General features: G+C 51.3%; 11 protein-coding genes across 11 annotated transcripts; 5 read left to right on the top strand and 6 right to left on the bottom strand.

Moving 5' to 3' along the window:
• Positions 1-462: 462 nt before the first annotated feature.
• VTN77DRAFT_8339 (uncharacterized protein) lies at positions 463-1,353 on the bottom strand (the record flags this gene model as incomplete). The annotated part of the gene is made up of 1 exon (XM_069424826.1): positions 463-1,353. The coding sequence occupies one exon, from the start codon at positions 1,351-1,353 to the stop codon at positions 463-465; it is 891 nt and encodes a 296-aa protein (XP_069274753.1).
• Positions 1,354-5,629: 4,276 nt separating this feature from the next.
• On the top strand, positions 5,630-8,717 carry VTN77DRAFT_8338 (uncharacterized protein; the record flags this gene model as incomplete). Its single annotated transcript, XM_069424825.1, has 7 exons — positions 5,630-5,698; positions 5,769-6,246; positions 6,315-6,676; positions 6,738-7,584; positions 7,634-7,817; positions 7,878-8,526; positions 8,580-8,717. The coding sequence occupies 7 exons, from the start codon at positions 5,630-5,632 to the stop codon at positions 8,715-8,717; spliced, it is 2,727 nt and encodes a 908-aa protein (XP_069274752.1).
• Positions 8,718-9,526: 809 nt separating this feature from the next.
• On the top strand, positions 9,527-10,303 carry VTN77DRAFT_8337 (uncharacterized protein; the record flags this gene model as incomplete). The annotated part of the gene is made up of 4 exons (XM_069424824.1): positions 9,527-9,547; positions 9,624-9,711; positions 9,782-10,071; positions 10,151-10,303. 4 exons carry the CDS (start codon positions 9,527-9,529, stop codon positions 10,301-10,303), a joined length of 552 nt encoding a protein of 183 aa, XP_069274751.1.
• Positions 10,304-11,976: 1,673 nt separating this feature from the next.
• VTN77DRAFT_8336 (uncharacterized protein) lies at positions 11,977-12,707 on the bottom strand (the record flags this gene model as incomplete). Its single annotated transcript, XM_069424823.1, has 4 exons — positions 11,977-12,056; positions 12,214-12,249; positions 12,493-12,535; positions 12,678-12,707. 4 exons carry the CDS (start codon positions 12,705-12,707, stop codon positions 11,977-11,979), a joined length of 189 nt encoding a protein of 62 aa, XP_069274750.1.
• Positions 12,708-13,175: 468 nt separating this feature from the next.
• VTN77DRAFT_8335 (uncharacterized protein) lies at positions 13,176-14,331 on the top strand (the record flags this gene model as incomplete). The annotated part of the gene is made up of 2 exons (XM_069424822.1): positions 13,176-13,470; positions 13,523-14,331. The coding sequence occupies 2 exons, from the start codon at positions 13,176-13,178 to the stop codon at positions 14,329-14,331; spliced, it is 1,104 nt and encodes a 367-aa protein (XP_069274749.1).
• A 445-nt stretch (positions 14,332-14,776) lies between these two features.
• Positions 14,777-15,198, bottom strand: VTN77DRAFT_8334 (uncharacterized protein; the record flags this gene model as incomplete). The annotated part of the gene is made up of 2 exons (XM_069424821.1): positions 14,777-14,876; positions 14,981-15,198. The coding sequence occupies 2 exons, from the start codon at positions 15,196-15,198 to the stop codon at positions 14,777-14,779; spliced, it is 318 nt and encodes a 105-aa protein (XP_069274748.1).
• Positions 15,199-15,600: 402 nt separating this feature from the next.
• Positions 15,601-17,054, top strand: VTN77DRAFT_8333 (uncharacterized protein; the record flags this gene model as incomplete). The annotated part of the gene is made up of 2 exons (XM_069424820.1): positions 15,601-15,663; positions 15,798-17,054. The coding sequence occupies 2 exons, from the start codon at positions 15,601-15,603 to the stop codon at positions 17,052-17,054; spliced, it is 1,320 nt and encodes a 439-aa protein (XP_069274747.1).
• Positions 17,055-17,356: 302 nt separating this feature from the next.
• VTN77DRAFT_8332 (uncharacterized protein) lies at positions 17,357-18,640 on the bottom strand (the record flags this gene model as incomplete). The annotated part of the gene is made up of 2 exons (XM_069424819.1): positions 17,357-18,192; positions 18,307-18,640. 2 exons carry the CDS (start codon positions 18,638-18,640, stop codon positions 17,357-17,359), a joined length of 1,170 nt encoding a protein of 389 aa, XP_069274746.1.
• A 450-nt stretch (positions 18,641-19,090) lies between these two features.
• On the bottom strand, positions 19,091-20,395 carry VTN77DRAFT_8331 (uncharacterized protein; the record flags this gene model as incomplete). Its single annotated transcript, XM_069424818.1, has 3 exons — positions 19,091-19,118; positions 19,170-20,148; positions 20,197-20,395. The coding sequence occupies 3 exons, from the start codon at positions 20,393-20,395 to the stop codon at positions 19,091-19,093; spliced, it is 1,206 nt and encodes a 401-aa protein (XP_069274745.1).
• Positions 20,396-21,152: 757 nt separating this feature from the next.
• VTN77DRAFT_8330 (uncharacterized protein) lies at positions 21,153-23,885 on the top strand (the record flags this gene model as incomplete). Its single annotated transcript, XM_069424817.1, has 1 exon — positions 21,153-23,885. One exon carries the CDS (start codon positions 21,153-21,155, stop codon positions 23,883-23,885), a length of 2,733 nt encoding a protein of 910 aa, XP_069274744.1.
• A 915-nt stretch (positions 23,886-24,800) lies between these two features.
• Positions 24,801-25,852, bottom strand: VTN77DRAFT_8329 (uncharacterized protein; the record flags this gene model as incomplete). Its single annotated transcript, XM_069424815.1, has 3 exons — positions 24,801-24,910; positions 25,026-25,669; positions 25,737-25,852. The coding sequence occupies 3 exons, from the start codon at positions 25,850-25,852 to the stop codon at positions 24,801-24,803; spliced, it is 870 nt and encodes a 289-aa protein (XP_069274743.1).
• Between the last annotated feature and the right edge of the window lie 634 nt (positions 25,853-26,486).

Genomic DNA, 26,486 nt, shown 5'->3' with positions numbered 1-26,486 from the left:
TTCCAGTCCTGCCGGACCCGTCTGTCCCGGAAGAGAAATTCCATCATCGTTGATTTCCCTGACCCTGCTTTTCTGCAAAGAAGATGCCATTCTCATTGCGCAGAAACGATATTAAGGCCTTGGATGTCCGACGCTGTCTTTGCGGCCTTTTTTTTTGCTGAAGATGCTTTGTTGGTAAGCTGGTTTGATATAAAATCAAGATTTGGAGAGTAAAAAAAGGAACAGGAGGAGCAGTATGTGCGCGATAATTCAGGCAGGAGAACCAACACTGTAGAATTCCGCTTTCCAGAGGTTTTGGGCATTGCAAAGCTTGCTTCCATTTTGCCGAAGTCTTGAGTTGAAGACAACGTGGCGGTGATTAAAGGTTTTGATCTGCTAAATAGCAGTCCAGCTAATTAGCCAACAGGTTAGAAATCAGAATACCGTTTGAGGTATTATCCAGTTTTAGCAATCAGGGGCTTGCTAGTATAAACAATGGAACGCAAGGAGTGCAACGGGGAACTGACACTCCTTACCTCTCCGGGCTCGACGCGTGAGGACAAGAGGGGGCTCCTTCGTCACCGCAGACGAGACAGCCCTCGAAGCGTTGCCTGGGAACGAGAGGTTGACAAAGGCTGAAATGTTACGTGATGCTACGGAGACCTCTATAAGACACTCCGATGCTGTCTTCAGTATCTGGAGCGCTGCTTGCTTGGGTATAACGTCGCTGTCCGGATCCCTCTCCAACAGCGATACGTACTCTGCGAAACTCTCGGCCACCCTCTGCGAGTTTACACTGAGGGAGTTGAGGTCCTTCGCCAGGAGCTGTCTGTCGCGCTCCTTAGCACTCTCCCTTGCCTTGTCTTGCGATTTCTTACTGGACATGATTAGGTTGTATAAGCCGCGACAGAAAGCGGGTCTGCCAAGTGTACACTCGGGCGACCTCAGGTCGCTGTGATGCCTTGCCACGGACGCTGGGTGAGGCGCTGTTTTCACTGTGACCTTTACCAGCGTAGTGTCCACGCAAGATCTGAGCTTGTCTCCAAAGTCCGCAGCGGATCTCCCGAGCGCATACAGGGTCACTGTCCTCACCCCGTATCCCGCAGACAACTCTATGGCGGCCTTGAGAAGCACTAGAAGCCTTGCAGCTTCTCTGTCTGACTCCGGGCTGTTTTCGGGGGTTATTGACCTTACGTTGGTAACTAGAACGCCACAGTCTATGTATTTCCAGCTGTCCCTAAGCCACTCCAGCGGTACACTGAAGTCACAGCCGCAAGTGCGAGAGATGTCACTCGCTAGTACCTCCACAGTGGCTGGTATTTCTTGGAATGTGCCCTTCGTAAGACTCTCATCATAGGACATTGCCGAGGCCATCTCCGGGTATAATGTCCCTATTGTAAGGTGACTGCGCTAGCACTATAGTGCTCAGCGGCAAAGATGCATGTAGCCTCAGTATGTACCTGGAGAAGCGCAGGTAATAGCTCCTTTGCGTGGGCTCGAGGTCACCGAGACCACGCGCGAGCTCACGTACCCTGTTAAGGTAGTTGACGGTGAGGAGGAAAACCTTTTCTCCCTCGACATGGGTAACCTCGTGAAGGTATTGGATGCCATGAACCTCACATGAGGCAGTCCGCGGTTTTGGTATTCGACGCACCATAGTCGTCCAGAGCAGTGGCAAGATGCCATTCAAAGGTGAAGATGGGTATCCGGTTGTGGTGTGCGAGCAGACGATTCTCTCCGTAGGACGTTTGCTTTGGACTGCTGCGAGATGTGTGAGTTCCGCAAGGAGTCTGAGGAGGCGTGCCACCACGAGTAGTACCCGGCTTCGGGGACATTGAGTAGACTGAGATCCACGAGGAGGCAGATCTGGGCGTTCCGCAGCAGTCTCCCTCTCCTCGAGCTCGTTACTTCGGGTTCGGCCGTGAATGTAGTGAATAGGATGTGCCGGGCAACCGTAGTACCGTCTGTACTAAGGCCATGCAGTCCGGAGGATGGAGTGCATGAATCTGGAATTGCCTATAAACTGTTCTCTGGCTCATGAGTGAAGCTAGCCTTGTCCAATACTTTGGTCGAAACAATCAACGAGTTCTGTAAAGATGGGATTCTGCCGATGCCTCAGTGGTCCCTATTCCTCGTTGGTATATAGCAACCTGTGTGCGGTTTTCTGTATCTTTGGCTGCTATACACATATATAGGTAGTCCGTGAAAACGAACGACGGCCCATTCGAACGAATCTGGCAGTCAGCACAGATGACTTTCATGCCAGCCGAATAGCAAGTCTGATAGGTTGCAGACACATATCTTGGGTATACTGCCCATCAGAAAGTGACCTTCTGCGCCATGTTGTAGTACATGGAGAATCTGGCATAACGCGAACTGACCGTTCCTACCCCGTGGCTCGGACTTCCATTTCTGCCAGACAGTCCAGCTCATCAATCTCGCTCACTGGCCTGTTGCATGGAGAATATTGGCGATTGAATGATGAATATCTGGATGTTAGCTGTGGCATGGGAGGTTCGATCACTGCCAAAAGGCAGCCGTTTTCCGTCGCTGTGAGGCATTCGAGTATGCCGCGCAGAATTGGATAACACGAAAAGAGCGATATGGCGGTTGAGGGATCTGACTTGGCAGTGGATCATGTGCTTCGATTAATTCTGTCAAGATGATATATTATAAAATGATCCTGATGGTTACGACGGTTGGTTATAGTGTCTGCAGTCTGTTATGATACTGGAGGAAGTATTATATATATTGAAGGAAGTGGTCCAGAAAATGGAAATTTGAGGAATGAGTCTTTGGCTATGAGGAGAAAAACAAGAGAAGGGACAGAGGGGAGTGGAGCAGGGGTAGAGGGGGGAAGAGGGACATTTTTATATTGCATTGAGTACTGGTCTTGCACAGTGAATGAAACCTGTTCAGTCAATGTCTCGGCAAAGTGCATGTCTTAGCACCTACTATATAAACTACATATCGGTGAATCTCCAGGAAATTCTCCGTGCTATGATTCCTGACCTGTATGACATAGGCAGTCCCGCAGATTATCACTCTGAAGATCATGACAGAATGTGAAGCTCTTCCATGGAGGGTTCAACACAATACCCAGGTAGAGGTCTGGGGTATAGATATGGTGGATCTGCGATGAGATCATCGTCTCCATCACCATATGAATCGCATTGTGATAGGTTGCAGGATTGATCCAGAGGAACTGGATAGATTGAATACTTCCAGTATGTTTAGCAGTGCCAACTAGATTATTCTTTCTTTCCCATCAAAACAGAATGCGATGGAGTACTGGCATAGTCCAAAATGGCATCATTGGAAATGCTAGAGATGTTGCAAATCCATGAGTCAGGACCACATGACTTGCAGGTATTTGTATCTCTAGCTTGGAAATTCACGAGTCAGTAAATAACACATTACTTGCAGGTATCTTGGAAATCTGGCTGGGATGGTCGTTCTTGCCCTTTCTGGCGAGGACTCGCAGGATGCAGACTAGATCGATGATTGGGCCAGGCTCAGCCACACCGACGGTTTCATGGATCCCGGCATTGGCGGGCATCCACCACGGTCAGCCAATGAAGATAGCGAACGGGCGCTATTCTTGGATTCTTGGAAAATGACAAGTGGGGAAAGAAAGAGAAATCTCGACCAGTCACACGGCCCAGTGTCCAGAGGAACAAGGATGGACCCAATCAGACCCTGCCAGGTCGGTCCAGGGCGCTCATCGAACCGGTCAGGTGAAAATGAGAAGGCTCCACCGTGTCCCTTGGCTGGTCCCTAGGCTAATTAACGCCCTCGGAACCGTTAGGGATCCCGAGTACCGATCAGTCCAAATGGTGGCTTTAGCCTCTGTCATGGCTATATTTAGGACTGCTTGATTATTATTTTTTTTCTTTTTTTGAGACTTCGCCATCAATCAAGCCTTGATGCAGATGGACTTACGGAGTATTAAGTTATTATTATTCTTAGGTTGATCTAGGTCATCTACTAGCCATCTGGTCAAGCACTAGTAGCCTGTAGCCTCGCAGGACGGGTCACTGGCCGACGCGTCGAACCTTCTTTTCTTTTTCCACACACACACACACACAAAAAATTAAAGAGAGATTGATATCAAGGAGTGCATGCATTACCTACTCTGTATGGAACGCTGCCGTTGCACGCATCAGCAAGCGACTTGGATGGAATGGAATGCGGCACAGTCTATCCACTTCCCACAGTTTAGGTGGGTAGTCGGTCACTCAAAAAGAAGACTGTATTTATTATTTCTAGACCCCATGACAAGCAGATCTTGGGTCGGGTTCCGGCCGCGTACTCGATCGAGTTCGTCGTTTACCAGCCGTTAGTTAAGCTACTCCGTACCCGTACCATGGCCAAATAAATGATCGTGGGAGGGGCGTCGAGGGCGATCGGTATGGATATGGGATGGCATGGCCCATGGAACCCCAAAACAGTTAAGAGGCTAAGAGTCTAGGACAGCCCCTCCCCCTGGGGCGTGTTTCAGCTGCTGGCAGGAGTCGGCACTTACTCCGTAGTTACTCTCTGTGCAGTATGTAGTTAACAGGAGGCGTATTGTACGGAGTACTCCGTAGAGGAGCGGCTTCTCTTCTTTATTAATTCGAGAGTCTTAATTAGGGAATCGTTTTCTGCACAGACGCATAGACCGTATGTAGGCTGGTAGCCTGATAGTAAGGTTTCAGACCGTCCGACGATCATCTGAGGCGCAGTCAAGACATAAGCATTTTCTGCAGAGGATAGATCAGAGTAAACGCCTGCGATGTTGTATTGTGATTACTACGGTGATTTTTATCTGATCTCTTGAGAAGGTTGGTGGCGATGGCAGTCAAGAGAATACCTCGGATTGTGACAGTAACACCAGCACCGCCCAAGTATGCATGCACTGATCATACGCTCTATCTAGTTTTCTACAGTCGATCTCTTGACGTGCCTCCACCAACTATTCCTGCCTCCTATTTTCCCCCTTTACTCTTCAAAATTACTCCGTTCTCTGCCAGTCTGGATGTACTCCATACTGTACGATAGTTACTCTGGTATGGGCTGGGTTGGGTCGTTGCTGGCGTGTCTGTAAATAGTCACATTAGCTCTAACTAAGTCACTGAGCCAAGCCACAGGGAGCAATTGGCTTAACCCCAGAGGGACAATGGGAGAGCGTGCGTGCGTTGCGGCCTCCATATTATTATGCACCTAACGTGAGACTGCGGCTGGACTCCCTACCCTCCGTCTTGCCAGCAAAACCACCGCCTAACCGGCCCCGACCCGTACAATCTCTTCTGGAATTTCTTTCTTTCCTTTCCACCCTGTCCCTTCCGTCCTTCCTTTCCTTTCTCTTTCCCATCGTCCTTTTTCTCGTCCATCGAGCTTTATTCTTATTCTTCTATCCTTTCCATCGTAGGAGAAAACAGAGTCGGTCGTTGGACTCTGCCATTCGGGTCGGCCAACTTTCAGCCCTGGAGGCTCCTCCCGTACGCTGCGCCTTCGTGTCTCAGCTGACTCCTGTTAAGCCTTTCTCCTTCGCTCCTTATAACTACCGACCCGATCCACTGCATTATTCATTTTCTACTGATTTTGTATTTTTACTGTTCCTTCTCGTTCCACACGCGTTCAGGACTTCACCGAGTCCTCTCAAAACAACATGGCCTACCAGGGCTCTGGCTCACCGTACGAAGAGAGCCATCGCCTTAATGACATGTCTGGTTCAGGCGTACGGCTGAGTGATACCCTGACACTTTGTTCAAAACCATGCTGACAATATGTTCGCTTTTCCCCCACAGTACGGCCGGGAAGACGATGAAGCGTCCAAATCGCTGTTGAACCAGGGTCCCTTCAATGGACCGTTCGATGATCCTAACAGCCGCTCGCAGTCTCCCATGCGTCCTGTGTCCAGGTACAGTTTGACCGAATCCTACGCGACCGATTCGGCCGGGAATGGATACCATGATCCCTACAACACTTCTGGTTCCACGTATTCCGGGAACAACACGGAAAACCCTGCTACCGCCTTTGGCGTGCCGGGCCGTGTGGCATCGCCCTACGCGCGGAGCGAGACGTCGTCCACCGAGGCGTGGAAACAGAGACAGGCTCCTGGCGGTGGGGGCAATCTGCGTCGCTATGCCACGAGAAAGGTCAAACTGGTTCAGGGTTCCGTCCTGAGCGTCGACTATCCTGTTCCCAGTGCCATCCAGAATGCCATCCAGGCCAAGTACCGGAACGATCTGGAGGGAGGAAGTGAGGAATTCACCCACATGCGCTGTAGGTTGATTCCGGTCGAGATCTCCCAGATGATGCTTTCCCCCGGTAGCTGACCAGTACTCTAAAAGATACGGCTGCCACCTGTGATCCTAACGAATTCACGCTGCAAAATGGATACAACCTCCGACCGGCAATGTACAACCGTCACACGGAGCTGCTGATCGCCATTACCTACTACAATGAAGACAAAATGCTGACGGCTCGAACCCTGCACGGTGTCATGCAGAATATCCGTGACATTGTCAATCTGAAGAAATCCGAATTCTGGAACAAGGGTGGACCCGCGTGGCAGAAGATTGTCGTGTGTCTCGTCTTTGACGGTATCGATCCTTGTGATAAGGACACTCTTGATGTCCTTGCCACTATCGGTATTTACCAGGACGGTGTCATGAAGAAAGACGTTGATGGGAAAGAGACGGTCGCCCACATTGTCAGTAGTTCTTCCCAAACGGGGGATTATACAACACATCACTAACTAACTTCGGATGCAGTTCGAGTATACCACCCAGCTGTCGGTGACTCCTAGCCAGCAATTGATTCGTCCAACCGATGATGGACCCAGCACTCTCCCCCCGGTCCAGATGATCTTCTGTTTGAAGCAAAAGAACAGCAAAAAGATCAACTCCCACCGATGGCTCTTCAACGCCTTCGGCCGGATTCTCAACCCCGAGGTGTGCATTCTGCTCGACGCCGGTACCAAGCCCGGTCCCAAGTCTCTCCTGGCTCTGTGGGAAGCATTCTATAACGACAAGGATCTTGGCGGTGCTTGTGGTGAGATCCACGCCATGTTGGGCAAAGGATGGAAGAACTTGACCAACCCGCTGGTGGCGGCCCAAAACTTCGAGTACAAGATCAGTAACATTCTCGACAAGCCGCTGGAGAGTGCGTTCGGATACGTCAGTGTGTTGCCCGGTGCCTTCTCGGCCTACCGATTCCGCGCCATTATGGGTCGACCCTTGGAGCAGTATTTCCACGGTGACCACACCCTGTCGAAGCAGCTGGGTAAGAAGGGTATCGAGGGCATGAACATCTTCAAGAAGAACATGTTCTTGGCCGAAGACCGTATTCTGTGTTTCGAATTGGTCGCCAAAGCCGGCTCCAAGTGGCATCTGTCCTACGTCAAGGCGTCAAAGGCCGAAACCGACGTGCCCGAAGGTGCCGCCGAGTTCATCTCGCAGCGTCGTCGTTGGCTGAACGGTTCGTTTGCCGCCAGTATCTATTCGCTTATGCACTTTGGGCGGATGTACAAGAGTGGTCACAACATCATTCGCATGTTCTTCTTCCATATCCAGATGTTGTACAACACCTTCCAGCTGATTCTGACCTGGTTTGCTCTTGGTAAGATAACCTCCCCGCTTACTGAAATCGGGCTGCTAACCATTGTCAGCGTCTTACTGGCTTACTACGTCTGTCATTATGGATCTGGTCGGCACTCCTGGCACGTCCAACAACAACAAGGCTTTTCCCTTCGGCAATACAGCCACTCCCATCATTAATACCATCATTAAATACATGTATCTCGGGTTCCTCCTGCTTCAGTTCATTCTGGCTTTGGGTAATCGTCCGAAAGGGTAAGTTCCAACTGGACTGGGGTCTCTCGCGGTGTTTGCCGACATGCTGATGTTGCATAGTTCAAAACACTCGTATATCATGTCTTTCTGCTTCTTCGGTATCGTTCAGTTCTATATTGTGATTCTTTCTATGTACCTGGTCGTGCACGCCTTCAGCGGATCTGCTCCGATGGATTTCGACACCTCCCATGGCGTGGGCGCATTCCTCAAATCCTTCTTCTCGTCCTCTGGAGCCGGTATTATTATTATCGCGTTGGTTGCCACCTTTGGTCTCTACTTCGTCGCCTCTTTCATGTACATGGACCCGTGGCACATGTTCACTTCGTTCCCGGCCTATCTCTTGATTATGTCGTCCTACATCAACATTCTCAACGTGTACGCATTCAGCAACTGGCACGATGTCTCCTGGGGTACCAAGGGTGCCGACAAGGCCGACGCTCTTCCCTCCGCGCAGACCAAGAAGGAAGCCGACGGCAAGGGTGCGGTTATCGAAGAAATCGATAAGCCTCAGGCCGATATCGACAGTGCGTTCGAGGCGACTGTGAAGCGCGCGTTGACCCCGTTTGTTCCGCCGGAGGAAAAGGACGAGCGCAGTCTGGAGGACTCGTACAAGAGCTTCCGTACCAAGCTGGTGACGTTTTGGATCTTCAGTAACGCTCTTTTGGCTGTGTGTATTACTAGTGAGGCAGTGGATAAGTTCGGTTTCACTGTAAGTTCCTCCCTCTCTTTGACTTTTAGCTACAGAACTGACCGATTTCGCAGTCTCAAGCCACGACCCGAACCTCGCACTTCTTCCAGGCCCTGCTGTGGGCAACGGCGGCTCTGGCGCTGATTCGATTCACCGGCGCGTGTTGGTTCTTGGGCCACACTGGTTTGATGTGCTGCTTCGCCCGGCGGTGATCGTGATCGTGATCGTGATCGTGCTTGTGCAAAGCTGGGGTTGCTGCTTGCAGCTGGCTGTGGATGGCGGTGGCTCCGTTGGCGCTGTTTTCCGGAAAAGGCATAACCTTTTAATTCCCATCCTTCTGACCATGTAGTCTACTGTAGATTCCCCCTGCGATGTTTATCTTCTGGTCATTTTTTTTTCCCTTTTGTTGTTGATTTTGTTTGTTGATTTATTGATTATCAGTTGATATTGGCGAAGCAAGAGGCGATGTCACTGCCGATTGCAGACTTACTTGCAGACTTAGTTCCTGGAGCGTGAGTGAGATAATGGCGCTAGAGTTTGAATTTGAATGGCAGATATACAGTTTCTTTGCATCGTGTAATCCAGTTCGTAGATTTCTACATGGTTAGGTATCCTTGCGGATTCCTTAGCGTGCATACAGCCGTGGCGACTGACTTGGGGGGTTTTCGTTGGTCCGCGGATCAGTCAGCAGACTGGATAAGATCTTATCGGCCAAAACAACTTGCCGCCGCCATTTGCCATAACAGCGGCTGTTTCTTGCGCAAGCACAATTCTCGAGACCTTTTCCAGAAGACTTCTGCAGCCCGATCATCGTCGATTTTCCTATTCTCTCTCTCTCCCTCTTGGTCCCACTGACGAACTGTCCTTGCCACGCCAGAAGAGACGATTACCTATCGCGTGCCCCGATAACCCCGCAGCTTCTCCTGCTCATCTTCCCCACGACGCAGACATCACGTTGCCACGACTACTGGAAATAGTATAAGATAGTACAGACCTCGCGGGGCGGAGGTGTGAAGGCAAGATGTTGAAGATATGGTCGATGGTGCGGTCCTTTGCCTGCCGCTTGTCTTGGATTCTCGTTTGATAGGCATCGGACTGACTGTTGTTTCTACATACAGAAGCAGAAGCAGCAGCAGGCAGAGAATGCCGAGGGAGGAGGAGCAAAGAAGAAGAAGGTCACTGCAGCCCAGCTGCGGGTGCAGAGAGGTGTGTCTCACATCACATCCACCGTCATGTCGAACTTGACATTGATATGTCCTCGGGTATATGTAAACAGACCTACAAGAACTCTCCCTAGGAAGCACGATGAAAATGCACTTCCCTAACCCAGACGACATCCTCAACTTCACCCTCACCATCGAGCCGGACGAGGGCATGTACAAAGGCGGCTCCTTCCACTTCACCTTCTCCATCAACCAGAACTTCCCCCACGACCCGCCCAAGGTCAAGTGCACGCAGAAGATCTACCATCCGAATATCGACCTCGAGGGGAACGTGTGCTTGAATATCCTGCGGGAGGACTGGAAGCCGGTGTTGAATCTGAATGCTGTTATTGTGGGGATGCAGGTGCGTTTTACGTCCAGATACATTTCACGTTTGATGTTTTACTTCTCAGGAACAGCGCTAATTTTTGTTTTCTCTGTAGTTCCTCTTCCTCGAACCCAACGCCTCCGACCCCCTCAACAAGGAAGCAGCAGAAGACCTGCGAACGAACAGGGAAGGCTTCAAGCGCAACGTGCGAACCGCGATGGCTGGCGGTACCATCCGAGGGATACAGTACGAGCGTGTGCTTCGATAGAGAAGAGTGCATACATTACATAGTTTGATTGGATTGGATTGCTCTGTGGGAAAGAAGACAGGACCTGAACTTGATACACTTGATGAGCCCGCTGTAGCGGTGTCAATGAATGCTTTTTTTTTCTCCATCTCTTCCCATTTATCTAGCATGCGATTGCTTATCATTTTGCCTGTTTTTGATCCTGAGAAGGGAAGAAGGAAGGAAGGAAGAGAGCGAAGCGAAGAGAACAGAAGAGAAGAGAAAAAGAAAACGACAAGGGAAAGAAAAGAAAGAACGGGGAAGAGAAAAGGGATGAGTGAATGGGCAATGCAGTTACCTATCTATCTATCCATCCTATCTATCTATTATACTTTGCCTTGCTTGCTTGCTTTTTCTTGTTTTCTTGTGTTCTTTTTTATTTTTTTTAATTTCCTGTGGAAAGGAATCTGGTGCATTGGTTTCATTTCTTCCTTTTATTATTTTTTCCTCCTTCACATATAGACACACACACACACACACAGAGAGAGAGAGAGAGAGAGAGAGACAGGCAGATAGATAGACAGACTTACTTACTGATCTATCTATCTACCTACCCATTACACATGTTTGGTTTGGTTGAATAGGAAGGATAAGACAAGATACCTACCTAGCATTATATGATATGACATGACATTGAAGACATGGCATGGAATGGCATGATGAGACATATATACTGTTAACAATAATACCTTCTATTATTATGATCGCGATGACGTCTTTTTAATGCGATATTTTCCCTGCTATGTGCTTGCTTAGTTCTTTTTTTTTTAATAGTAAGACTACTTACTAGGAGAGAGATAGAGAGAGAGGAGTTACTTAAAGGAAGAGAGAATGAGAAGGTAATACACAATAAACAAATAAAGGAAATTCTTTGACTTACGGATCTATCTATCTATCTATCTATCTACCTAGCTATGCTATCCATGTTTGGTTGAATAGGAAGGATACCTACCTACCTAGGGAGCATTATCATTATCATTATATGACATGGAAGATAGGGAAAGACAGGGAATGGAACGATGAAAATCATATATATACATACTGTTAAGAATATTTTCTACTATGATCACTATTATTTATTTATTTCTTTTTTTCCCTGTTTTCTATGCTGTCCCTGCTACGTGCTTTATTTTTTTAAGATATTGTCAACGGAAACGAGACGCTGACTGAACAGTGATGATTATTAGAAATGTATCAAGAAGACGAGAGGGGGGAAAAAGGGTGATTTTAAAGCCCAGAAAAAAAAATCGATGTGGCCGATCAGCTTCCATCTCCTTTTTTCCTTTGTTTTCGGGTACGGTACTTGCTTAATTCGTGGGTAAGATCACGATGTATATAATAGCCTAGAACCCCTAGGCGCTGATAAATAGTAGGTCTTAGGATAGAGAGGCAGAGAGAGAAAGAGAGAGTAAGAAATGAACAACAAAGGAAATTCTTCGACGAAAGTGCGTTTTTGTTTTTTGTTTTCTTATATACAGACACAGTGTCTTCGTTTCCACCCCTTCATTCATCCCTCCGCTAGCTGCAGCACAAGGCTAGTTTCTCATTCCCGACAATTCATTGTTTCTTTCTTGTCTATCGGGGGTCCGTGCGGACGGAGTGTAAGAGAGAAGGGAAAACTTGGTTTATCGATTCATTTGGGTTGATTGACGGATTTATGCCTGGCCGCGAGCGCGCTCGTTCTCGAGGCGAGAGTAGAAGTTGTCACGGGCCCGGACGCGAGGGAGGTGGAAGCCTGTATATATAGATAGGAGCAATTAGCGTTGCGTAAGAAGGATCTTCTGTCTGGAGGATTTGGAAGAGCTGTTTGAGTGGTAAAACGAAAGGGACTGCAGTGTCTGGTAGACGACAGTCGGGCTAGGTCTTTGCTTTTTGCTTTTGTTTATACGTACCGTACCACCACAGGTAGCCGAAGGTGGTTCCCAGACCTGTGTAGATTGAATTGACTTGTCAGTATGATCATTCTGCAATACACCACAGCACAGCACACGAATTGACTCCAGCCATCTTTTTCCCCCTCCTTTCCCTGCCAATTCATGGCCGGAGATGCGGTTCCGGGAAATCCGGCCTTGATTGACACTGAATTGGATTGTATCGTCGCCTCGCTTTCCATTTCCATCGAGGGTTGTCTTCTCATCTCATTTCAGGCAGCTGGGATGGTGTCGACTCACCAATAGAGGTGCTAAGGTCCAGGACAAGGCCCCGGCGGAGCATCTGCGTGGCAATAAATTAGCATGGAGAAATTCACAAGTCAAGTCAAATTCCATTGATTGAAGCTCAATGAAGTCCGAGCAAGGAAGAAGGAAGCAGATTAGATACGACAAACGTAGCAGCAGGACTTGACAGGGCTACTTACGCCAGTGATAGGAGGAAGTGCGGAAGCCATTGCGGCGCAGGACGGAAGCAATTGATCGAGAGAGTCGTAGATAAGATGGTCTGCAGAGGTCTGGCGGGTGAGATCGTGTAAGATGGAAGAGCGAGCGGACTTGACGTTGGGTGATGCGATCGCCAAGCGTGGCCGGACTGGGCTTAGCCGGAAATCACCGGGTGGCGTGAGGCGAGTTGATGCCTGAGGCAGTAGTCACCTTGCTTGGAGCTTGCATGTAGAAGTTGAACTGATAGCAAGCGGTCTGGGTAAATACGGAGACATCTATTCTAATGGAATACTTAAACTATCACTGGAAATTACAGTACAGAATTTCTCTTCGAATTACTTGACTGGATCAATTGACACTTAAGGTCGCACCTAAATAATCACGTGACTACACGTTTCCCGTGCATGACGGACAACTCGCGCATCAACAAGCTACCTAGGTAGGTAACCTTTCTGTCGACTCAACCAGCGCTCCTCACCATGCAGCAAAACGGTATGGCATCGACCATACCATCTCCAGATCCTCCCATCAAGCGGTCATCATCTTCGTTGTCTTCATCAGGGGAGCCCGCCGCGAAACGTCTGAAACGGCCGTATCATCACCACCATCGACTCCAGATCCCCGTGCAGCCAGGCCTGCGCGAGCCTGCCATCCCGGACGATGCGACCGTCACCCATCTGATGAACCGTGCCATCGGGCAGGTGCTGAAAGAAACTGGATTCGACCTCGCGGAGCCCGTGGCGTTGGACAGTCTCCGCAATGCTACGGAGGAGTGTACGCTGGTTGACAAGGATATTTTCTTGAAGACAAGACTGACAACTGCTAGTCATCCTCCACTTTGCCTCTCTTGTGCGGCAGACTATGTCCGCCTGTCGCCGGATCCAGCCTATCCCGCAGGACTTTGAGCACGCGCTGCGCAGGTCCTTTATCAGCTTCGACGACCTAACTCCTCACCTCAAACCGCTGAGTATGGTCGCCCCGACACCAACGCTGCTACCAAGTCCTCCTCCCGAAGAACAGGATCCCTTTGACGCCTTTGCTGGCATGCCTGTTCTCGACCCGGTTCTCAGCGGCGAGGACGATCGCGTGCGCAGCAAGTACATCCCTCCTCATTTCCCGCAATTCCCCAGCAAACACACCTATCGTTACACTCCCGTCTTCACGGAACGGGAACTGGATCCCCGTAAGATCCGAGAACGCGCGACGGAGGACGGCCGGCACGGAGAGGAGGCCTTGCGCAAGCTGGCCCGCGCTGCTTTCAGAGATACGCAGGCGGCTGGTGCCGGGCCCCGCGAGAAGCGCCTGTGGGGTCGGAAGCATGAGAGCATGGAGAGCATGTTTGAGAAGACGGTCCGGGGGTTGGCCAAGAAGGCGGCGCAGAAGAACAACAACGCAGTGGGCATTTCTGATCCTCAGCCTCAGCCTCAGCCGATGGAGGTCGATGGCGGCGCGGCGCAGAAACAGTTGAAATCGCCGTTTGCCAATATTGAATTGGGGCCGATTGTCAACTGCGAGAGGGGGTTCTGGCGGAAGACCGCGACGGGGCCGAGGAAGACGGAAAAAGTGGTTGAGGCGAAAGCGGTTGAGACGAAGGATGCTGCTCTGGCGAGGGTAGAGCGCTGGGTGAGTACATAAACTTGCCGTATGCATGCATTTAAGGTATAAGGATCGTCAGGCAGTGGAGTTGGTTAGGTCAGGCGTTTGTGGGTTGACATTTTTATTGTTAAATTGCGAGATACCCGGGTTGTTGTTCAATGTATATACTACTGTACAGGAGTGGAAGAGATAACAATTCCATAATGTCCTCTTTAACATGCGACTGGTCCATGCTGAAAAAGAAATATCAATCCAATAATCCCGTCGTCTGTCTATCTTCTTTTTTTCCAACCCAGAACTCCTACCCACTAACGCCTCCCAATGCATGACCAAAATAAAAATACAATCAAAAATCAGACAATCTGACTGTCTCTTATACGTAGAAAGAGCCAGGACCTGCCCGTGCGTTATCGACCTGCTTGTTGCTTTTGTGCCGAGTGCTGAGCATTATTTTCTGTCGCAGTTGTGGTCTTGGTTTTGCTTGCTATTGCTTGCTACCGCTGCTTTTTGCCGTCGTCGGCTGTGATTCCGATTCTTTCGTCCGTTCCCAAGCTGTCGTTTCGACCGTTAGGCCGCCGGCGCATCTGCGTAGATATCGTTCAATCAGCACATATAATATAAATCACCACATCATCAAGCAAAAGCAAAACAGTCAAAAAAAATAAAAGGTTTCTACCGGTGTACTCACCTCCGAAACAGCCTCACAACAGGCTCACACTTCACCACGCCAGGAGGCTGAATCCCCTGCGACGGCGGATTGCACGAGTACTGCACCATCTCGAGCAAAGCGCACTTGTTGAGGTCGATCGGGTCGCCTTTACGTCGCTTCTCCTTGAAGCCGCTGTGCACGATCTGTACGCGGTCGGGGAGGTCGGTGGTTGAGAAGACAGGGACAAGGGGGGCCATTTGGTTGTCTTTCTTCTGAAGGCTTTGGCTGTTGTTTTTTTTTTCCCCTTTTGCTCACTCTCAATTGATTCGGTATATTGTAGATTGTATTATGGGATTGATCTGGTTGATTGAATTGGATTGGATTGATTGTGTTGTTAAAGCAAGTTCTCTCGTGACGTTCGAACTTGGTCTCATGAGTTAACTTCTAGCCGTCGAAGTTCCGTTCCGCAGCGGAGGAGGGACCGATCTCCGATAGCACGACCTATCACTATCAATCTACTACTATCCTATCAAAATCGAAGGTACTGTACCAACCCAAGTGCATACACTCCAACACAACTCGTGCTGTTAGAGAAACATAGATATCAATTGTGGGGAAAAAAACTCTGCTTGAATGCATCTAAATAATGAGGGAGAGGCATGAGTGCCGCCGCACTTGGGGAGAGACTGCTGGGGGAGGTGCACGAGGAGAGACTGGATGAGGTGAGTAGATCCTCTTATTCCTTGAATTATATGTGGAATGTTATTAATGAGTCATATTGGTGTTTCGCTACTATTCCTGAACCATTGTTCTCGACCATCAGTGCTGACCAGAGTATAATATCTACTGCATGCAGCTCCTCCATGACCTGCGAGATCAGTATCTTCAGAGTTCAGAAGCAGAAGACCATGCCTCCTATCTTGGGGTGAAGCGGCTCGATGACCTGCTTGGTACTTTCCTCGACAGGGGGAAGACCACTACAGCTCCTGCTCAGCCGCGCCCTCCCGAAGGAGAAGCTGAAGATGCAACAGCTCAGCATCATGATCGTCCAGCGGAACCAGCTACAAGACCAGCCCACAATCGCAGTCAGAAGCAGAAGAGACTGCCTGTGCTGGAAATATCTAGCCTATCCTCCGGTGCGGGCAAGACCCAGCTGCTCTATTATCTTGCTGTTATTGCCGTCCTGCCATCGACGTATCGCGGACTTCATTTAGGAGGTCGAGAAGCGGCAGTTGTCCTGCTCGACTCGGATGGAAGATTCGATGCTGATCGACTGTGGGAGGTCGCGGCGGGCATTGTTCGACAGAAGATCAAACACCTATCACAAGAAGCAGCAGCAGAAGCAGCGACAGCAGACAGGCCAGAGAAGATACAGGGGAAAGATAACCATACTGATCTCGCCTCTCTTCTGCACGATGCCCTCCAACATGTCCACGTCTTCCGCCCCCAGTCGTCGTCGGCTCTGCTCTCCACCCTGCAAACCCTCGATGGCTATCTGTTCGACCTCACCCGACACGTATCCGCGGTACGGCCCTTGCATGCTATCCTGCTCGACAGCGCCAGCGCCTTCTACTGGCAAGACCGTCTACGCGACGAGGTCGCACGCACCGAGGACATTGGACGCAACCCGGCGGAGATTGCGCGCGACCGCGAGCAGAACCGGAGTTTCCACCTGACGGTGCTGTACGGCAAGCTGGTCGCCGAGCTGCGTCGTCTACAGACGTGTTTTGACTGTGCCATCGTCTACACGACCTGGGGTATCTCGCGGGTTGCTTCGTCGTCATCTTCGTCCACTCCCTACGCAGCATTATCTACCGGCCCGCCGTCCTTTCGACCGCATCTGCCTCCCTCGTGGGGCAGCTTTCCGACCCTACGCATCGTCGTCCAGCGCGACGCCGTGCGGCAGTTTGGGCCCGAGACGACCGTGGCAGAGGCCGAGCGAGATGCGCCCATCCGACAGGAGGTCGTTCAGAGAGGGAAGTTTTCCGCCTGGGTGGATCCGTGGGGGAGGGAGGAGTGGCCGTTGAGTGTGCTCAATGCGTTGAATCGGATGCCGGAGCGAGGGGGGTTTCCGTTCTGGGTGAGAAGAGAGGGTGTGTTTATGGAGGAGTGATTCGAGAACTAGATTTAGTTCTCATGGTGTAACCTGGGCGCTTTGTATATCATAGATAGTAGCCCCAGTATACCTAGGGATAATCGATACCATTCTGTTCGTCCTGACGATACGAATTCGATGCATATCACGACACAATACTTTGTCATCGTTTCATCCATTCAGGTATCATCACGTCGTAACCATCGTTTCGTACTGTGTCTTGCCTTTATACATCCTCTTGTCCTTGTACAAGTGTGTATATACATCACATCCACCCATATATACCTATATCAACCATCCCCAAGCCAATGCCGACCTACCTACTTACTCCCAAACATACTCGCAATCGCCTCTACCGTCGTATTCCCTCCACTAAAAACGATACCAACATCCCATCCTTTCTCTCCCCCTTCCTTTTCCACTAATCGCCGAAACTCCTCATCGAACAGACACACCGCCAGCCCAACAACGGCGCTCGGCTCGACGACCACTTTCATCCGCTCCAGCACCAGCCGCATCGCCTTCTTGATCTGCTCGTCGCTAACGGCGTACACGCCCGCGACCTTGTTCGGGTCGGAAATCACCGCCCAATTGTGGACGCCCACAGGCGTGCGCAGGCCATCGGCGATAGTCTTCGACGAGACGGTCTCGATGCGAGATCCTGCTGCTAGACCGCGCCGACAGTCATCGGCACCTTCGAAGGAGGGTTCTGCGCCGAACACTTTCGTCTTCTTTTTCTTTTTATGTTCCTCTGTGCTGGAGAAGTACGTCGCGACGCCGGCGTTGAGACCTCCTCCGCCGATGGGCGTGAAGACGGCGTCGAGGGCTGGTTCCTCCTCATCAAGAGTAGCACCAGCCTGAGCAGCTTCCTCCCTCTTCAACTGGATATACTGCTCCTCCAACTCCAACCCCACTGTGCCCTGACCCAAGATAATATCCGGATGGTCGTAGGGGGGCACGAAAATGGCGCCCGTCTCTGCCTGCACGCGCTCCGTGACGGCCTCTCGCTCGGTACTGGTCGAGCCGCTGAAAATGACTTTTGCGCCCAGTGCCTGCGTCGATGCGATTTTGGAGGGTGTGCTGATTGACGGCATGATGATGTAGGCGGGGATGGAGAGGGTGGAGGCCGCGAGGGCGAGGGCTTGGGCGTGGTTTCCTAGGAGAAAGAATTAGCAAGCGGTCAATTCATCGAGCAATTGGCATAAATGAATCCTGTAGAATGCAGAACATGTCCATCTACCCAGGGAGCTAGTTAGGGGGGTATCCCTACCAGAACTATGCGTAACAACCCCCCTCCTCCTAACCTCCTCCTCCCCTCTTTCCTCCAGCAGTCTCAGGACAGCATGAAACGCGCCCCTAGGCTTAAACGCGCCTATCCGCTGCAAATTCTCGCACTTGAAGTAGAACCGGAATTTCGGCCTCGCGGGCGTCTGCCCCTCGAACGGCGTGCCTACCAGATCAGCGGGGTCTTGTGCTGTCGACGCGATCCGGTCCAGTGTGCGGCAAGTTAGGAGGGGTGTCCGGTGGATGTAGGATGATATCCGGGCGTGGGCGGCATGGATGTTGGCGCGGGTGAGGGGGAGGTGGTTTTTTGGGTCGGTCATTTTCGTTTTTTTTTTCCCCGTATGGAGTGTGTTGGGTGGAATATATACAGGAGAACAGAGGGAAGAGATGGTATTAGAAAAAAAAAAAGAAAGCGTTAGGATGAGTTCGACATTGAATTGAAGTAATTAATCGATGTGTTAGCTGGGCGGGGACTGTCTACTAATGATGGATGGAAATTGCGGATTTCGGCGACATATCCGAGAAGATATGGATTCCCCGCACTTGCGCCAAGTTACCTACCTAGGTATCCTATCTTGATAGCCATATCATCATTCTCATGCGGCATGCCTCCGAGACAAAACAACAGCAAAGTAGCATCCAGTAGCATCCGTAGCATCCAGTGCTAAATAGCATCCTAACAAACAAACGACAAACTTTTCATTCATCACGTATCTACATTACATAACTGAACAAAAAAGGAAAAGAAACGAAAGAAAAGAAAAGGGGGCTTATTTCTGGTTCTCAGGGCGGAGAGATCTACAACCGTCAGCATCATCGTTAAACCAGCTTGATGACTGGGATACCTACCTCACTGCCTTCCCAGCCCGCCAGATCTCCAAATTGCGAATGTCCTCCATCTCCTGCTCGTAGCGCTCCCGGTAGTCCTTCTGCGAGTTGTACTCCAACGCCCGCTTCGTCTCCTTGCCGTCCTTGACGCTGTCGTACAGCTCGTTGAACACCGGCTTGAGCACGTCCTTGAACTTCGGCGCCCAGTCGATGGCGCCCCGCCGGGCGGTCGTCGAGCAGGCCGCGTACATCCAGTCCATGCCGTTGGCGCCGATCAGCGGGTATAGCGACTGCGTGGCCTCCTCGACGGTCTCGTTGAAAGCCTCCGACGGCGAGTGACCGCGCTCACGCAGCACCTCGTACTGTGCCAGGAACATGCCGTGAATAGCGCCCATCAGGCAGCCACGCTCGCCGTACAGGTCGGAGTAGACCTCCTTCTCGAACGTCGTCTCGTACAGGTAGCCTGATCCAACAGCGACACCCATGGCAATGGCCTTCTCCTTGGCCTTGCCGGTGACATCCTGGTACACGGCAATCGACGAGTTGATACCACGGCCCTCGCGGAAGAGCGAGCGCACAGTACGACCGGAGCCCTTGGGGGCGACGAGGATGACGTCAATGTCCTTGGGCACGTCGACCTTGGTGAGGTCCTTGAAGACAGGCGAGAACCCGTGCGAGAAGTACAGGGTCTTGCCCTTGGTCAGGAGGGGCTTGATCGTGGGCCAGGTCTCGGACTGGGCGGCGTCGGAGAGCAGGTTCATGATGATGGTGCCCTTCTCGATGGCGGTGGTCACGTCGAACAGGTTCTTGCCGGGAATCCAGCCATCCTGGACGGCCTCCTTCCACGAGGCACCGTCCTTGCGGACACCGACGATGACGTTCAGGCCGTTGTCACGCAGGTTCAGACCCTGGCCGTGGCCCTGGGAACCGTAGCCGATGAGGGCGAGGGTGTCGTTCTTGAAGTACTCCTGGAGTTTCTCGCGAGGCCAGTCCTCACGCTCTATTTGAGTCAGCGGTAGAATTGAAAACTAGTTCCGATGAAACCCACCGTAGACGGTCTCCTTGGTGCCGGCAAAGTCAATCGACTTGACTCCGCGGACAGGCACCACCACCGGGCTACGCACAGCAGTCGCAGCAGCCACAGGACGAGCCCGGGCAGCAGTGACCAGAGTCCGACGAGGGACGGCCACGCGGGCGGACAGACGCAGGGCACGAGGCAGGGTCTGAGGCAGGGTCTTGGAGGCCATGATGGATGGAATATGAAAAAGTTCAATCACTTGGATTGAATTGACTAAATTAAGCTGAATTGAACTGAAGAAAAGTGCAAGAGAGGAGAGATGATCCAAGGGAGCAATGACATGTAATATAAGATCGGGCTGGAGAACTGCAGTCCGGGGCAATCAGGTGACTGCAGGTGACTGCCGGAGTTGGGCCGCATCTCCGCGGGGCTTAGTGCGGTGTCGGCTCGGTCGGGCCGCCGATGTCGGAGCCGCGCCAATCGCTTGTCGTCTGTTTCCGCCAATCATCTGCCGCGTTCCATGGTCCAATCGACGCGAGAATAAGGTTACTCACACCTGTCAGTTGTCGCAGATCGTTTGGGTGGAAATTAAACGAACCAGATTAGCCAGATCAGCCTTATGGACATGCTTGTGTTATGGGGTCCTGTTTGTATCGCTGATATTATTCTTAACTCAGTCGATAGCGAGTGCCGCCAGGCATCTTCGTGGCTAGTTCCAGTTGGCTGCCCGTTGGCTGCCCCAGTGGCTGCCCCAGGCACCCGCGTCACCTTTGTGACTCGTCCATTCTAGACCACTCGTCAATATCAACATCGCCGTTTCAGTCGATCCTATCTTTATCTCAATATTCCAAATTCCAATCCTCCTGCCAGTGCACAGTCTTCGATCATCTCTCACTTCCCCACCGCGTTTATGCCACTGTCTCCATCGGCATCTCCCCCGCACAAAAGTCTACAAAGTCTACTTCTGCGACTATGAGGCCAACATCATGAGCACCTCGGCCCTCCCCTCCTTTTCTCGTCTCCCCTCCATCCAGACCCGGAAAGCCCTGCTGCTGCTCGATCTGCAGAATGACTTTGTCCGTCCGACTGGCCGCCTCCCAGTCCAGAATGCGCAGGACTTTCTAGATCTCATCCCAACCCTGGTCCAAAGCTTTCGTCGCACGGGCGATATTGTCTGGGTCCGCTCCCAGTATGAAGACCCCCGGCCGCTCATCGACCCCGACAGCGGCGGGGAGCGCATCATCCTCGCTGCCGGCCCCCTCGACAGCAAGAACAACAAGAAGAAATCAGGGCGGGGTCGACGAGAAAGCTTAGGGAACGAGGATGACACCGACCCCGAGGCCTTTCTGTCCGGGCCAGACCCCGCCTGCCGTGCCCAGACGCCTGGCGCACAGTTCCCTGCCCCGATCGTCGCCGCCGTCGATCACGAAAACGACATCGTCATCGTCAAGTCTGACTATTCTGCCCTCCAATCTCCCGGCCTAGTCCTGTCGTTGCGTTCACGCTTCGTCACGGAACTTTATCTCTGTGGCAGCCTGTCCAATGTCTCTGTCTACGCTACCGCCCTCGATGCGGCCCGTCAGGGCTTCGCGCTTACTCTGATCGAAGACTGTCTAGGTTTCCGCAGTTTTGCTCGCCATGAGGAGGCCATCCGCCGCATGGCCGACATCATGGGTGCGAACGGCATCTCGGTCCAGGAGCTGCTCGAGGAGCAGGAATGGCAGGAGACCCACGACATCGCCCACTCCGCCACTCCGGGGCAAGAGCAGGAACAAGCACAAAGACCGGAACAGTCTTCTCCCCGCGTCCAATCCGGCATCGAAGGTGGAATGAACCATCTCGCCGTCCAGGGCTCCCCACCCGCCACCTGCTCCTCTGCCAGCCGCCCCTCTGCCAGGACGGAGACTGGTCCACAAGCCCCTGCCTCCCTCCAGGACATTCTACCCGTGTCAGATACATCGACGGGCTTCGCGATCGAGGCAGATCCCAACTTAGAGGCCAACTTAGATGTCGATTTAGACCCGGAACCGTGGTTGCTGCCTCCCTCCAAATATCAGCGCGCCCCCACACGACCGGTGCGGGAGCCCCACCTGGAAGACCCCGTACCCGTTCGCAAACCTCCCGCTCGCATGCGCCGGCCTAGGAGGCCCGCTGACTCTCCGCCTTCCGCCCGTCGACCGGGCTCGTCCCGCTCGGCGGAATCCAATCCAGGACGGACGACTCCGGCTTCTCCTGTTGCGACTCCTCCCACGAAGACGACGACAACAGCAACAATGAAAAAGAAGAAGACCGACGATGGCACTCTCGGCCCAGGCGACCACATCGGGGAGGGCGATTCTCGCATCATCTACAATGTCGACTTGCCGCTGGACGCCTTTGCCAACATCCGCGATGAGGTGCAGTGGCAGAAGATGTATCACCTGTCGGGACAGGTGCCACGCCTCGTGGCTGTCCAGGGTGCTGTACTGCCAGACGGCTCCATCCCTATCTATCGCCATCCAGCAGATGAGTCGCCGCCGTTGCTACCGTTCACCCCGACGGTGGACCGCGTTCGCCAGGCCGTCGAACGTATTCTCGGGTATCCGGTGAACCATGTGCTCATCCAGCTGTATCGAGGCGGGCAGGACCGGATCTCGGAACATTCGGACAAGACGCTTGACATTGTTCGTGGTACTTCCATTTGCAACGTCAGCTTTGGGGCGCAGCGGACCATGATTCTGAGGACCAAGTTGTCTGGTACGACCGAGGCAGCTCAGGAGGGAGGTGCCAGTTACAGCAGCAGTGGTGCTGGACGCCGGACGCAACGAATACCCATGCCACATGAGTCGGTGTTTGTCCTCGGCCCCAAGACCAACATGCGCTGGCTGCACGGAATCCGCGCAGACAAACGTCCTGACGAAGTCAAATCGGCCGAAGAGCGGGCCTATAACGGCGAGCGCATCTCGCTAACGTTCCGCTCCATCGGCACGTTCATCAATCCAGTCAAGCAGACCATCTGGGGTCAAGGCGCGGTGGCCAAGAGCGCAGACGCCGCCCGCCCGGTGATCCATGGCGACCCGGCCGAAACGGAGCGACTGATCCAGGCGTTTGGGCGGGAGAACCACGACACAGAATTTGACTGGGATGCCGTGTATGGCGGCGGGTTTGACGTGGTCAACTTTGTCACGCCGGCCGTGGCACGGTTAGTCCTGAGTGGGGATCCGGTGGCAGATCTGCGTGTGCGGCTGGCTCTGACGGAGAATGGGATGCGCTACGAGACAGACGCGCCTGCGTCTGGCTTGGAGAGTCGACAGCTGGTTTATATCAGTCCTGATGGGAAGACCACTGTGACGGGGGATATGGAGATTCTCTCGTATCTTGGGCAGTTGGATGAAAGCGCACGACCAGGAGTCGACATCCTCCGCGGGGGATCGCTACTGCAGCAGATTGCCGAACTGACATCAAACTGGCGACGATGGCAACAGGAAAGAGGAGACAACGTGACAGATTTAGCAGTATGGGAACAGAAATTGCAAGAACAAGAGCAGGGACAGGGACATCACTACCTCTGCGGAGGAGTGTTCGGCATCGACGACTGTGCACTGTGGCCGGTATTGAGGGAGATGCAGCAGAAGTCGATCCTGTCGTCGACGGACTTCCCGCATCTGTGGAATTACTACCACCGTGTCGCGAAACGGGGGTGTGTACGGGCGGTGCTGGATGAGATGGAGACAGATTAACCTCGTCTGAGCACGTGTCCGTATCACCATTTACTTTTATATACTGATCAATCTGATCGTCTCATGCTTATACATGCTTATATAAACAAACCTGCAGGTATTAGAGGGTCGGGAATTGAGGGAGTATGATATGATATGAATCTTTGCTAGCTAGCTATGACGACAGCGTAGCTAGTCATTTTCTTTTTTTTTTCTTCTTCTTTTTTTTTTCTATTTTTCTTTTCATTGCTTTTTCCTTTTCTCTTCTCTTCTCTTTTCTTATTTCGTTTTTTTTTTTTCATTTTCATTTTCATTTTCATTTTCTTTTTCTTTTTCATTTTCTTTTTCTTTTTCATTTTCTTTTTCATTTTCATTTTCATTTTCTTTTCTTCCCTTTTTTTTTTCTTTTTTTTTCTTAAAAATTTCTAAGATATATCTCCATTTGTTGTTGCAAATTGATTGATTATATACTCGTTGATAATGAGATAATGAGATAATGAGATGATATGATACGATATCCATGACGTTACGAGATAATAAGATGAAAAAAAAAATGAAATATGATTGATTGGTTAATTGCTCTCATTGGTGTTACAAAAGTTCGATTGAAAATTAAAAAGGTTAAAAAGGTGTGTATATACATAATTTCCTGGGACAGGCAGGCAGTCAGGCAGGCACAAGTCCGACAGATTTGTCCAAGTGCCCTCGGGGCCCCTTTCCAAGGTGTCAGCGCCTATGTACATACATAAAAATCAGTCTGCTTTCTCACTTCCTTCCATCCTTCCTAATAATCATCCCTGTTTTTTTTTTCTCATCTTATATATTAGGAGTTCTAGTTTGGTCAAAAAAAAAAAAAGAGGTGCCATGACAACTGCCCTTGCGCTGTTTGATCGTCTCTGGTTGATAGGAGGATAGAAGCTGCAGCTGCAGCTACAGCTACAGCTTCTGAAACGTTGGGGTCCGTTTCTGTAGCCCTGATAGCATCGCTGCTGTGACGTCCTTTGTCTGCAGGGCGGCGCTGTTCCAGACGCTGGTGTAGCGGAGGCCTAGATTTTGTATCAGTCAGGATCATCGTCGAAGTAGCATAACTTGTTTCTTTGGCACAGCTCGACAGGAGGCTGTCTAGTCTGGACGGATGTATGGAATAGGTGTCATCCTTACCATCCTGCACAGAATGATCCCGCGACCAATTCAACAACTCCTTCGTCCCCTGGACAGCGATCGGGCTCTTACTAGCGATCAGCACCGCCATGTCAATAGCCGCCTGCACCGTCTTCGCCTTGTCATCGTAGACAGCATTGACAAAGCCCACGCGCAGCGCCTCGTCCGGCCCAAACTGCCGCGCCGTCAGCGACACCTCCTTCACCCAGCCGTAATGCCCAACGACCTTGGGCAGACGGCTCAACGTGCCGATGTCAGCGGCAAGCCCGATGTCGACCTCCTTGACGGCGAATCTGGTGTTGCGCGCGCACAGCCGCACGTCTGCGGCAGTCGACAGGTCGATGCCCAGGCCTAGCACGTACCCGTGCATGGCCGCGATGACGGGCTTCTCGCACCGCTCGACGGCCGTGATGCAGTCCTGAAAATCGGCGATGTGCCGCCGCAGACGCACCGCGATGCGTCCGGCGTCGAGCGCCGGGTCTGACTCGCTCGTCGTCGCGGCGAGAAGCCCATCTTGGGACGATGCAGCTTGCACGTCTAAGCCAGCTGTGAAAGCGCGATCACCGGCGCCGCTGAGCACGATGGCCCGAACAGACGAGTCGTGCGAGAGTTGGTCAAAGACGCGGCGGAGTTCGAGCCACATCCTACACAGACAGTCAGCACGAGGGACTATTATTATTTTCAAGCAGGTTATGAGGTGAGAATGCATACGCCTCCACAAACGCATTCATCTTCTCCGCGCGATTGATCTCCACGTGAGCGACATATTCCTGCGGGAAGGTGACGTTGAAGTACTTGAAGGTGTAGGACTTGCTGTCTGTCGCCATGGTAATTATTGTAAACTGGTATGCGCCCTCTTTCAATATTCCAGGCAGGTAGGTATTTATCCAAAATAGGGTAGATAGTCAGAAGATGGTAGGTATGCAGTTTTTGTGGTTTTCGTATCCGGTAGAGAGTTCAACGATCAGCTCAATCAGCAGATGTAGGCGTCGTTAGGATGTATTTTAGGATGAGATCGATCAAGTCATTCTGGACCCAATGACAACCTAACCACATAAACTTGACCGATCAATAATTCGAACAAAGAGAATAAAAATTGAAACACGAAGATTGATGAAATAAATAAAATAAAATATGCGTACAGAGTAATTATTTTGTATCATCAATAGTGATCGGAGAGAGTACCTAAGTAAGATGGATCATCTCCGCTTGCCGAGGTTCGCTCGGATCTGGTAAGAGTAATATCTTCCACGTGACCCTGTCTGTCTTTTTTATGAGTTGACAGTTAAACTTAATAATAATTTTGACTTATTTTTTTTTTTCAATAATAATCTATTTCAGGTTTGATCATTTTGATTTATGGGATTGTTGTATGTACCGTACCTTAGCATGTGCATGACTCACAGTATACAAACGTTATCGATGTAGAGAGAGACGATATCATTGACTGATATCATTGAT

This window comes from Rasamsonia byssochlamydoides (assembly GCF_041956645.1).
Source record: "Rasamsonia byssochlamydoides strain NRRL 3658 unplaced genomic scaffold VTN77scaffold_70, whole genome shotgun sequence".
Taxonomy (NCBI): Eukaryota; Fungi; Ascomycota; class Eurotiomycetes; order Eurotiales; family Trichocomaceae; genus Rasamsonia; species Rasamsonia byssochlamydoides.
Note: the sequence above shows the minus strand (reverse complement) of the source record. Positions and strands in the feature narration are given on the sequence as shown.